This window comes from Periplaneta americana, chromosome 5 (genome assembly GCF_040183065.1).
Source record: "Periplaneta americana isolate PAMFEO1 chromosome 5, P.americana_PAMFEO1_priV1, whole genome shotgun sequence".
In the NCBI taxonomy this organism is placed as follows: Eukaryota; Metazoa; Arthropoda; class Insecta; order Blattodea; family Blattidae; genus Periplaneta; species Periplaneta americana.
This window is the reverse complement of record NC_091121.1, coordinates 19,906,759-19,920,380: the sequence shown is the minus strand read 5'-3', so window position 1 is coordinate 19,920,380 and position 13,622 is coordinate 19,906,759. Positions and strand designations below refer to the sequence as shown.

Here is a 13,622-nt window from a genome sequence, read left to right as displayed (position 1 = left end):
AGTGCTCCCTGCAAGTAGGTTATGAATAAACTGTGCGAAAGAACGACATGCAATCCAGATTTTTTAAATTGCTGTATTTTCACAAATATGCAATCCCGAAACGAGAGATCTTCACCATCACTAATTTCAGGAACCTTAAATTAGTCTACATTAACACATTCAGCCAAATCCATTGTGTCCTACGGGAAACTATCCCTTGTTAGAGTCGACTGCAATTCGGAAGGCGGTAGTCTGCTAGTGTTTGCGTCGAGAGAGACAGATAGAGAGAGCAAAGCAGCGTACAACATTGCCACATCGTACTTCACGAGCACGTGCAATACAAATAGCGCAGGAGAGAATTTAATGACCTTAGCCGTTGATTACTATAAGCATGACACCAAACAAACCCTCTTTCCTTCACTAACAATATTCTTTGCACGGTTCTCAATCCCACACCACATGCTTCTGCAGTCATTTCTTGCATGTTGGCAACGTTGCTCCCAGCATCAAGATGGCCGGCAGCGTTCTGCTCGTTAACGTTTTTAAAATAATTATACACTTTAAACACTATTTTCCGCGCCTGCTTGTGTAATACTTGTCTTTTCACAGTCTCTTCTTCCATTTATTTACCTTACATACACACAGTAAATGTTAGTTTTACTTATTCAATGTATTGAAACACTCGCACGTGAACAAACGAACTCGGGAAGTGCTTGTTATAGACTGATTCTGATTGGTTTTACTGTACAAGCTTGTGACGTCACATACCAGAAATGCTACGGCGCATATAGAAGCTAACCGCCTTCCGAAATGCCGTCTAGTCTAGTAAAATTAGGTGGCCCAAATTCTGTTTCTGGGTCTGTAGGGTATGTTTATAATTTGATAATTTGTCGTATGAGATCAGGTTTAAGGTGTCTTGTTACAGGGGAACTCGAACAGTTTGGCCAGCATAGATATTGCTTCCGGCTATGTTGGCCAGACAGGGTACAACCCGATTGTTGTTGGAGCCCTGATGATTGTTAATACCTATGGTGCGCCAGTGTTATCTCTGCTTCTTCTGGTGTCAGACCTCGTTTTCCAGAACAAAACCAGGGGTAAAGACAGGTACTTCTCTAAACTAACAACATACTTAACGTTGGATACAAATGGACTTTATGAATCTCTTTTCACCTACTACTTGAAGGTCTTCATGACTTTACAATGTGTGGTATTGAGCATGCACTTTAACACAGGTTATTTTCCAGTTCCTAACCACACCCATTTAAAAGTATCTACCAAGAGCGGTTTGTGGTATAATTTATAGTTGGTTGCAATTAACTTTCACTGTATCTATACTCTATCTCGTATTTTAATGTTGTTTACGAGAGTGATTAAAAAAGTAAGGTAACAAGAGCTCTCATCAGTGATATATTCCACCTCCTGTTCAAATTTTCTGCCAGGACCACAGCAGTAGACCACAACTTTATCACCCAGCTATTAAATGACGCATATGTTACGTCAGACCCGTGCATTATCAGTTATAAGATGGCTGCATGCACAGAAACCTACTCGAACATGAAAATTTGTATTGTGATCCGATTTTTGCGTCTGTTGGGCACCTCACCAGCAGAAATTCATTATCAACTTGTTGAGGTGTACGGTGCGAAATTGCACTTTCAGTGGAAGGTACTGGATCATCTCCCTACAGCCCCGACTTAGAACCCAGTGATTTCCATCTCTTCGGACCTGAAAAATCACCTGGATGGTAAGTGATTCAACACTGATACAGCCGTTCAGCAAGCTGTCATGTTGTGGCTTCAGGAACTTGATGCAGATTTCTTCTATTCCGGCATTGATACCTTGGTCTACTATTGGAACAAGTGTTTGGAAAAGCATGGTACTATGTTCAAAAGTAATACACACCAGTGCCCTGCTACTGTATATCAGTATATTTGTCTGTGAAATAAAATTTGACCATTAGAGCTCTTGCTATTTTACTTTTTGAAGCACCCTCTTATTTTATACCTACACCTACAGCTTGCCCAAGTCAAGTCTGCGAGTGGGGATATTGGGATGGAATGTAGAGGCAAAACACAGTTGCCACATAGGTCACTTTATGCTCAGATTTCAACGTGTGCACATCGTTTAAAATACACTATGGAGCGCATGGATTTTTTGTCCTTGTCTTCAGATAAAGCAGATAAAGACAACAGTTACGCTGTCTCCCAGCCTCCCCCCCTCATACAACTTTCTCTCCTACACCCACGCTTGCCAATCAGAACGCCAAACCTCACTGTCAAGCAGAAGTAGAAGTACAGTCCATTTCAAAGTGTCTTAAATTGTTACCGCTCTATGAACTGAAGCTCAGTAGGAAAACTTTGCTGTCATATGAGACTGTACTGGTCTTCTCTTGTTACCGCCTCCTTTCACTACAGAACTGCCTCCAACTACCCCTCTCGACTCGCAGACTTAACTTGGTCGAGCTGTATAGTACTCTATTTTTTTCACATATTTTATCTACCTACTTAGCGTTGTAGCTTTATATCCAGTTACGTAAATATGTTTCAGTATAATTATTCCAAAATTTCATTCCAGACCAATATCAGTTTCTCTAAAATCACTTTCAGACTGTGGGAACAGTTGCACGTTTTCTATCGCTGCGTGCTGATTATGCGGTTCCTGCCAGTTGCTGTATACGTTGTGTTGGCTACCCACCTCCGCTACCATCTGTTTGTGTGGTCCGTGTTCTCCCCCAAGCTGCTGTACGAGGCCATGCATTCTGTAATCATATCGGCAGCACTTCTATTCACTCACAGTCTGGTTGCAGCTATCATGAAGGAAGGAAGATGAGGACTCTGAGAATGTACAATATTACAGTGACTAATAAACGCATTTCAATTTATAAATATATTTTATCATTATAACTATCTTCTTCTTCTTAGCTCATAACCAGGCTTCGAGACTTGGGACCCGATACAACAAGTTTACTGTGCATGCACTATAGGTTGTTGACTCGCTGCAGGTAGTGAAAGGTAGAGATGTGTTCGGTAACAGCGTTGCTATTTAGAGTAGAGTACGGTAGTATGGGGAAACACACACATATGTACATTCTGAAAGTAAATATACATTACACAATGACAATGTCAAAAGAACGTGAAAAGCATTTATTCTCCTGTCTTTTATAAGCATTTGTGTTTAATTATACACAGTGTTAATGGTAGAAATAAACATGTAGCAATTTTAATTTCTTCATTTATCCTATTGGTCGTCTTTAGAAAGTGCAGTTACAGTACCGAATTGCAATGAAGCCTACTACAAGATACATTTTCAGTGTCTCAAACGTAAATCTTTTTCGGTTATCTGCCAAACACAGTTTGTACTGTGAAAATCTGTGCTATATGTCGCATGACGTGATAGGAGCAAAACGAAGAAACCTAACATCATTGCAGTCTCTAAGAGACAATCCTTTATTCTCGGGTGACCCTATGTTCACTAATTTGCTGTTTATAATACACAATGTTCCATATCCGTTATTTTTACATAAAATTAATTTCCACTTCTGTTTTACACGTTCAGAAACCGGTGTGCTTGGTGTCTCAATTCTGTGTGTCATTTCCTCAACTAATTTGAGGTCTTCCGGCATCTCTTGCTCTGACTTTTCTAACCGTGTAATAGTTTCAGACACAGTTTTAAAATAGGTTTGTATGAAAACCAAATTATTCGTCAGAACCTTCAAATCCAGAGCGTTTTCCTTTGCGTATTTGTTGGCACTCATTCTACAGTACCCCACCCACTGTACGCTTTACCACTATACTCAGTATGCTGTTATGCGGATTTCCCACTGAACTGCTCTATCAGGTCCGAAGTTTCGAAGCCTGCTCATAACGTTATAAAAATTCCCTAAATATTGATATAATTCTTGTAGGCATATGACCAGTGTCGCATCTTTGTACCTGTCTCCTTCTTCTTCTTCTTCTTCTTCTTCTTCTTCTTCTTCTTCTTCTTCTTCTTAGCTCCTAATGTTATAGAAATTTATTTCTTTATTCATTCATTTCTTTCTTCATTAATTTTTTTATTCATTTCACTCATTTATTTATGTAACAAATGTTCATTCGTTAGTTTGTTTAATCTGACTGAATTAGGTCAAAGGGCCTTCTCTTCCATCGTACCAGATAACACATACAAATACAAACAGTAGTAATAAATAATGAAAATTACATGAAAGTCCATTATAGGATCAAGAAAGAACACTGAAGACCACTTACAATTAGCCTATGACTATATACAGTATAAGGAAATAGAAACAAAGTGTTACACATAATGTGAATCAACCTTAAATTAACTTAACTATAGTCCCGTCGCTCTTATTTCCAGCAGCCAATCATGTTGCAGGTCGACTACATTTAAATGTGTGCGTCTTGTGATTCGCTGATGATGATGTCATACATTTCGTAAGGCTCGATAAATGCTTAATATAATCGCCAGCCATTTTGGCTCTTTCGTTGGCGTTCGCAGAAAGCACACAAGGATGTTATTTGCCGCTCAATTATTTGCTGAATTACAGTGCGTTTGATTTATTATCATAGGAGCTACGACATGATAATATTTAACGGTGTGGTAAATAGATTCCTCATCTGGTAGTTCGGCAACGAAAGAACAAAAATGGCGAACGATACTACCTACTTAGACTTTATAGAGCCTTCACTTCCTAAGACGTAAGCAAAGAGGAGGAGTCACGCTGGGAATAACAGCATCGCGACTATAATATGACAATTAAAATTATGCTTTAAAAAGTAGTATTTAAAATAAGTAGGCCTGCTAGAAGTTTGTAACTAATCGGTTTGATGATAAGCACATTAAAATAATAGTCACTAATGTTCTTACCTAGTCCATAGCTGTGGAGTAATGGTTAGCATGTTTGACCATGAAACGAGTGGGCCCGGTTTCAAATCCTGGTTGGGGTAAGTTACTTGGTTGAGGTTTTTTCAGGGTTTTCCCTCAACCCATTAAGAGCAAATGCTGGGTAAATTTCAACATTGGACCCTGGACTCATTTCGCTGGCATTATCACCTTCATCTCATTCAGATGCTATATAATCACAGCAATTGAGAAAGCTTCGTAAAATAACGAATTATAAAATAATAATAATAATAAAAATAATAATAATAATAATAATAATAATTTGTATCTTTCATTTTATTTTGTTTTCAATTGGGAATTGAATGACGAAAATCTTATTCAACTTGTGAGGCGAAATTCAGTGCTGTGCGATTTCGAAATTAATAAATAGGCCTACAATAAAGGGAAGGGGAGCTGCTACAGTGAGAACACGACGTTGTTTAATGAAACTGACATGGAATGGATAGGGAAAGGAGAGATATAGTGTGAATCAGCTGAGGCAGGATGTCCCACCTGTTAGCTGAAGCTTGGGCACCGGGCCTCTGGGGTTTACCAGTCTGTGAAATGGGACCTGGCTCAATTCGAGGGGGGGGGGGCTAATGCAAGATGGCCCACCTGTCAGCGTCGAATTCACGAATGCCTTTCAGGCCACCTGTCCAGACTTGGACAACCATCGCATATATGAATATAGGGTGCAAAATGGGCGAAGACGTACGTAAGTGTACAAACAAAATCATATACAAAAATTGTGTGCGAAATGAAGATATTGTCTGTAATTAAGTATCCCGTAATTTATACAGGATGATTCAGAAGGAAGTAAATATTTTAAAGGATGATAGTATGCTCATATGAACATATTCAAACCCTTTAACTCTATTAAATATGGAATATAATCTAAATTTAACAGAAGAAATACTGAAATCAGAAGTAAACACTGAAATACTAAAACAATTGTCTTTAGAGACAATAAATATTAGATACCCTCCACAAAACTGGCTTCATTTATACACTGACGGATCCTTGATCTCCAGAGAACAAGGTGTCAGTGCAGGTGTTACGTGCTGTCTCTTCTCAGTTTATAGATCTCTTGGGTATGGAACAACAAGTTTTGATGGAGAAATCATTGCAGTAAGTGAAAGTCTCAGGAATCTTCTATGCCACATCAGTAAATTTAAAAATGCAGTTATATTGTCGGACTCCAAAGCAGCTATTCTATCAATAGTCTCTAAACACACACCTTCATCTCAAACAGCAGAAATAACTAAAATGCTCTCTCAATTAATATCACTCAATAAAAGAATTGTATTCCAATGGATACCATCCCATTGTGGAATCCTGGGAAACGAGAATGCGGATGCTTTAGCAAAGAAGGGCAGCACTGCTACTTACAGACCTGTTACTAAATCTACGTATTACTCTGTGAACAGATTTATTAAATCTACATACTTAGACTTCAACAAACAAAATTTGATAACACAATCTCAAGGGAAAAAATGGAACTCTCTGCATCAAAATCCACAGTTAATTCCCGATTTACCACGAAAATCGACTGTAGCTGCATTTAGATTGGCAACAGGCCATGATTGTTTGGCCAAACACCTGCATAGAATTGGAATATATCAGTCCCCTAACTGTCCATTGTGCAACTCAAACCAAGAAATGGATTCGGAACACCTGAAAATCTGTGCTTCAGTGGCTGGTCATGATAATATCTTTGAAAAATATTGAAGTGCAAGAGGTCAAATGACTTTATTGTCAAACGCCTGGCATTAGAAAACAACAACAACAACATATTGTGTCCAGTTTTCAATGGGTGTGGAGATACAGTTCTTTGAATGCTACGCATAAAAAGCATTACAAGTGGCAAGACAAAAAGACAAATGTCTTAATGATTACATTAATTACTTCTTTACATGAACATTAATATACTTCTAGAGTTCAGTGTATTTTTCTGCTCAGTTGACAGCAATAAATGTTGCTCTTATGACGTAGTCTTGCTGTTCTTTTAGAGGGCAGCACTGTGCATAATGCAAGCAATCAATTCGTCAGTTAGGTATTAACAGAGGAGAAGCTTACAAATATTCAAGCAAGAATTGAAACCAGCCCAAGGAAATCTTCATGCCGATTGACACAGGAATGTGGTATTTTATAAAGATCAGCATTATGGGGACTGAAAATGCTAACTTTCTTTCTTACAAAGTGTAAGTGGTTCATCAGTTAACACAACGGGATTCAGCTGCCCGCATAAATTTCTGTCGGTGAGGAACTTTAAAACGGAAAGTGTATAAGAACAATCCACATACTCTTGAAGCTCTGGAGAATGAAATTAGACGAGTGATATCTGAAATTTCAGAGTTGGAGATACGAGTATTTCGGAATTTTTTTTACATGATGCAACATTTGTACCAAGAATGCTGGACATCATTTTCAACAGCTGCTGTGATGAAAGGTAAGATCTACATCAGTTTTCAACTTCAGTCATTCATTAGGTAACTCTTAACTAGTAATTTACGCCTACCATAATGAAACTGAACACCCGCTTGCGCTGCTACAGCTTACCGGTGAGTCATGTAATGGATTGCGGGCAATCTGTTCTCCGACGTCCTCTATATAGTGCGGTAAATTTTGGCTACTTCTCTCTGTATTAAGAATATACACTATTGGAAGTTACTTAAGTCTACAGAAGAGTCGAAACATTTCTTAACATCATAAAAGGAATCTTATGTTAGCCAGAGTTGCAAAATGGTTTTAAATCTGTTAAAATGTACCGGTTGTCATGTATCTGTTGTGGCAGTTTATTGAACATAGAAATTGCAACCGAGCTAAAATAATTTTTTAATTTGCTCAGTCTAACATTTGATTCAGAAAGATAATATATTAATTATATAATTACATCTCGTGGTGTAACTGTGTAGTTCAGTTCTATTAATAGGCTATAACTGTTGAGATTCTGGCTGACATGTACAGTAGTGGCAAAAAAAAAACCGGGCCGACCCTTGTAGCTGATACAAAAAAATCCTGTGCTGTGTATTGTGTCAAACTGTGGTAATTTCAATATGGATAGTGAAACCAGAGTATGTACTGCTATTTAATGTAAAAATACGCAATTATCGTTGCCGAATAGAGGTAGAAATGTAATATTGATGCCAGATGAAAATAAAACTCTCAAAGTTTTTTCATCTGTAACTTTGAGGCAATGAAGGAAACAAAAGACGTTAAGAATCGAATAAATGCAATCAATTTCATTGTTACAATTAATTATACAAGATGGATGTGTTTTGTGACTAGGAAAATTTGAATCTGTGACTCTGAAATCAGCTACAAGGGTCGGTCCGGTTTCTTTTGCCACTACTGTACATCTATTATCACACAGTACATGATATGTGTCAGAGGAATAACAATTGTTTGTATGCATCTGAAGTCTGATTAGTGTAACATGTAGCTAATCGGCGATGTATGCAATGGAGGGAGAAAGAAACTGGCCATCCTACCCCATTATCTCCTGGCCTAGTTGTCTTATAAGTAGTACGTGCCTTGTTGGTATCACTTGTGAGGTTTAGACCTGTCTTTGGACAATTAACTAAACAACAATGTTGAGATTTTTCTTAACACCTAATAAACAGTTTACAGTTTAATATGTTTAGATTTACAACATTAAAGGTTTTTTTTTTTTCTCTGGTGAATAAGGGTTTACAATGTGCATCGTAAGGAATAATAATAATAATAATAATAATAATAATCTGTGGCGCTACAGCTTGTGAAGAGCCTAGACCGACCAGCCGGCTGCTGGCCTCAACGACCACATGCCAAAGCAGAGTGCCTGTTATTATCCATTTTGAATCTTGCGTACACCACTTTTAACACTTGAATATAATTAATTGATGAACTAGTGGACTTACTCGTGTTAAATATGTAATATTTGTCCGGCTTACAGCTGTTTCAGTGCATCACGCACCATCATCAGAGCCTACTAGATCGCGGCGTCATCTCGAACTTCTCTGCCTGTTAGGAGGGTGTGTTTTATTGTTGGAATGTGTTGGAGTGTGGAGTCGAATAGTGTGTGTGTACTGAAATTGATCTGTGTGTTGAGGATTTGATCGGGGTGTGTTTTAGTGTGTTTGTATAGGTTTTTTTTTTTTTAAGAATTAAAACTTTAGATATAGTACTGCTATTCCCCCATATTCGAATACCGTAAGACAAACCCTCGGCATATAGGGGAAGGAAAAGGAGCTACCCCCGCCTATGTCCTTTCCACTTCACCACTTTAGAAACAAACACATAGTAAAGAACTGTTCATCAGTGGTGGTTTTAGGCGACCAGCGAGAGCTGAAAGCTATGATGCATGTGTTGTACAATCCATCACTCAGCAATGCTTATCTTTAGGTCTAATCGTATCAGTCCGATACATAACTGTCTCTGCCGGGGAATGTGGAATGGGGAGTTAAGGGGTAGTCTGCAGTGCCTCAATTGAGGTATTAACGCCGGGCATGCGTAAGACATTACACCAGTGATCGTCAAAAGCTGTGTCGCGACCCATGCCCCTGCCTCTACTCAAACCTAACGATGGCATCTTACCCCCTTCACTGCGTTACAAGCAAACACACAGATGTCAGCAGTTTATGTTCATTTGTAATACTTTAAGCGTGTGTGATACTAAATTTCGAAATCTCTCTTTCAAAATACAAAATAATACGCAAAAACGTAACAGTTTTTCTTTATAGTGGCGAAAATATGAGGTGCTTAATTTATTGTTAAATGTTAAATGGAGTCATTATTCTTCTTGTCATATAGATTTCTACGTCATTCAGGGTGCGAATTAAGATTTCTGATGAGGGGAGGGATAGAATCCTAGATAGAGAATACCAGATAAAATTATTATTATTATTATTATTATTATTATTATTATTATTATTGCTAAACGCTTGGTTGCACTGAGTTGCTTGTCTTGCATCTTGATAATAATAATAATAATAATAATAATAATAATTATTATTATTATTATTATTATTATTATTATTATTATTATTATTATTATATCCATGAGCAGGCCTGAGATAAGATGTGTAATTCCTAAGTTATTGATTGTTGTCAGCTTTCCGGTGATGATAACACATCAGTATTATTTTCTTTGCTTACTTTATACTTTATAAAGTATACTCGTATTAAAACAATTATATTGTGTGAGGGGGATACACGTTATCCCTGGCAGATATGTTAATATGAATTTATGAGAGGGGGATAACTTTCCAACAGGGGGGAAATCTCTCCATTCCCGTCCGTTAATTCGCATCCTGATCGCCATTATTTGTAAGTTAAATATTTATAATAAACAATAAAAAATACCGGTTTCTATGTCTTAGTCAGGGTAAAATGCCGCGATTTATATTTGATAGGCCTATGTTGTTTAGTCAACTGTCCGAAGACAGGTCTGAACCTCACAAGTAACACCAAAAATGTATCACTTATGAGGCAACTAGGCCAGGAAATAATGGGGTAGGATGGCCAGTTCCTTTCCCCTTCCATTCCATACATCGCCGACTAGCTACATATTGCGCTAGTCAGACTTCAGATGCATACAAACAATTGTTATTCCTCCTATACATACCGTCAAGAGAAATGTACTGCCTGATAACAGATGTATGTATCAGCCAGATCCTCAATCAGAGGACGATAAGCCCATATCTGTGAAGATATAATTTGTGTTTAGTATTATAGCAAATCAATGGTGTTGAACAACAGCTGCAGCAATGATTGTTTCCTCAAGAGACTGAGGATTCCAATAATTTCATATTCCAAATTGATGGGGCGCCGCTCCATTGGCACACTGAAGTGCGTCGCTACCTGAACACAGAACTCCCTCGCCTTTAGATTTAGCGATGCGCTGAAGATGACATCATTGTTACAGTGGTCTCCTAGATCCTCCGACCTAATGTTCTGTGATTTTTTTTCTCTGTGGGGGTGTGTAAAAGACATAAGTGTACGTGCCACCACTACCAGCAACTTTGTTTGAGCTCAAGGATCGCATTACAGATGCATTTACGACCATTGCCAGGAATATGCTATTGTGTGTATGAGACGAACTTCAATATCGCTTTTTTTTATTTTAGTAGGTTATTTTACGACGCTTTATCAACAGCTTTGGTTATTTAGCGTCTGAATGAGATGAAGGTGATAATGCCGGTGAAACGAGTCCGGGGTCCAACACCGAAAGTTACCCAGCATTTGCTCATATTGGGTTGAGGGAAAACCCCGGAAAAAACCTCAACCAGGCAACTTGTCCCGACCGGGAATCGAACCCGGGCCACCTGGTTTCGCGGCTAGACGTGCTAACCGTTACTCCACAGGCGTGGACTTCAATATCGCATCCATGTATGTCGTGTAACGAGAGGAAGCCACATCGAACACTTGTGAAGGTGTGTCCGAAACTTTGGATAGTTTCTGTTTATTTTGATGTAACATACATTATTCTGTCCACACCTGTGGAGTAACGGTTAGCGCGTCTGGCTGCGAAACCAGGTGGCCCGGTTTGATTCCCGGTCGGGGCAAGTTACCTGGTTGAGGTTTTTTCCCAGGGTTTTTCCTCAACCCAATATGAATAAATGCTGGCTAACTTTCGGAGCTGGACCCCGGACTCATGTCACCGGCATTATCACCTTCATTTCATTCAAACGCTAGATAATCTAAGATGTTGATAAAGCATCGCAAAATAACCTACTAAAATAAAAAAACATATATACATTATTCTAAGTGTTATATTTTTCTTTATGCAGCCGCTTAAAACCTGATGAATAATTTGTAATTGCCCTGTACTACGTTGTATATTTGTAATATATTCTTGGTTTTTGCACAGGGATGAATTATTTTATGTCACCAGGAGAAGGTCTGATGGTAGTTATGTAAAAAATAAATCATGTACGCATAACTATAGTTGATCATTTTTATAGTATTCATACTGTTATGTAGGCCTACTCTTATTAAACGCTATGTACTGTACCGATTGTATAAGTTTATTTTCTCAAATACGAATGTTTTAATCATTTGTAATACGTTTATTTCAATCCCATTTAAAGCGTATTAATGTTAGAGAGTGAATATGACTCCCATTGTATCCTTGCGCGATAGGTATCTGTAGTCCATTTCTGCACAGCTGTTTTGCACTGCAGAGCTAGCAGTGAGCAAAACCTGCTCTCCGCTGGTGGACGTGGGTTCAGTTGTCCGGCCTTTCTGACGTAGCTACTAACTATACATGATTTCTAGCGATTAAAACCTGGAGTGTAGATGTGAGATATGAAGTTTCTAATTCGTATCGAATAGAAGCGTTTGAGTGCAATGTGTTGTTACAATTTTCCTTATGTACTGTTTTAAAAATGACAAGACAATGTTAGAAGTGTCTTAAGATTAAGTGAAAGTGTTGTTAGAACTGAACTGTATGGCCGATCTTCCAGTGCTGTTGTCGGAAAGTGGATGGACTCACAGAGGTCTTGACTTCATTGGGTAAGTGGTAATAATAATCATCTTATCATTGCTTTACATAGTTTACTTTCAGTTTTCATTTGTGTCAAATTGATTGCCCTGTATTGGAAATAATCAGGTCTGAGAATCAATCAATCAATATTGATTGATAATATTTTTAAGGATTTTATACGAAAATTTTGAAAATCTTGAACTACAGTATCTACATTATAGGCCTACACTAACCATAAGAACTAAGCAATATAATGAAAATTTTGGCGTTCCTACTCGTATTTTTGCCTCTTTGAGAAGTAAATTAGGCTACCTTTACTTTTAATTGTCCATTCTATATTGTCTTTGTCCCGCGCCTAGGACTCGCGTTACGGAATGCGCGCTGGTTCGAGTTCTCATGGGGGAAGAAATTTTCTCATGAAATTTCGGCTAGTGTATGGGACCGGTGCCCCAGCATCGTGATGCACTTGGGGAGCTACAATAGGTAGCGAAATCCGGTTGCGAATGCCAGCTATAACGGCTGGGGGGATCGTGCTAACCACACGATACCTCCATTCTGGTTGGATGATCGTCCACCTCTGCTTTGGTATGTGGGCGTGAGGCCAGCAGCCGGCTGGTCGGTCTAGGCCCTTCACGAGCTGTAGCGCCACGGATTATTATATTGTCTTTAATCTTCATTTTTTTTTAGACAATTCAGTATGCATTGATTCATAATTTTCTGCCCAAGGGCAGGTCTTTCACTACAAACTCAGCATTCTCTAATCTTTCCTATTTTCAGCATTCCTTTTAGTCTCCGCATATGATCCATATATTTTAATGTGGTCCATTATCTGATATTTTACTTTGCCCCGAACTCTTCTCCCGTTCACCATTCCTTCCAGTGCATCTTTCCTCTCAGCCAGTGACCCAACCAATTCCTTTTTCTCTTCCTGTTAAGTTTCAGCATTATTCTTAACCCCCTCTTTTCAAGTATGATAAAATTTAAATCACCAAAATAGCGCCACCACCAAAATTCTTTGTGTGGCTACATCCCATAGCTGTAACATTATCGCTACTTACACGATTACAGCCAATTGCATCTTTGGTTGTTGAATATTATAAGGTATTATGTAATTTCATATTGTCTTTCTCAGTCTAATGTGGCCCATGCGGAAGGCGTCTTTCGTATGCGTAGCAATGATACATCTCTCGGCCACACGACGCACTAAGCTGAACGTTCCAGCTCGAGGAGGTCAAAATATCAAAATACTCTTACATTATGAAAGGTGCGGCATTTTTCAGTCATTCTGAATCATTCAATC

At 38.5% G+C, this 13,622-nt stretch overlaps 2 protein-coding genes across 6 annotated transcripts in view; both read left to right on the top strand.

The window, feature by feature from the left end:
- Positions 1–2,897, top strand: part of PIG-G (phosphatidylinositol glycan anchor biosynthesis class G) — a 39,597-nt gene extending 36,700 nt beyond the window's left edge. For 3 of the 5 annotated variants that reach the window (XM_069825458.1, XM_069825457.1, XM_069825461.1), the window contains 2 exons: positions 905–1,083; positions 2,586–2,864. In XM_069825458.1, coding sequence (XP_069681559.1) covers positions 905–1,083; positions 2,586–2,808 — 402 coding nt within the window. In that variant the 3' untranslated portion in view covers positions 2,809–2,864. Of the gene's footprint in view, positions 1–904; positions 1,084–2,585 lie in introns of all 5 variants that reach the window. The other 2 variants (XM_069825460.1, XM_069825459.1) reach the window with 2 other exon arrangements.
- A 9,143-nt stretch (positions 2,898–12,040) lies between these two features.
- The window catches only part of LOC138699508 (glutamate receptor-like), a 255,788-nt gene continuing 254,206 nt past the window's right edge, over positions 12,041–13,622 (top strand). The window contains exon 1 of the mRNA XM_069825449.1: positions 12,041–12,351. The gene's annotated coding sequence lies outside the window, so the exon portion shown is untranslated. The remainder of the gene's footprint in view (positions 12,352–13,622) is intronic.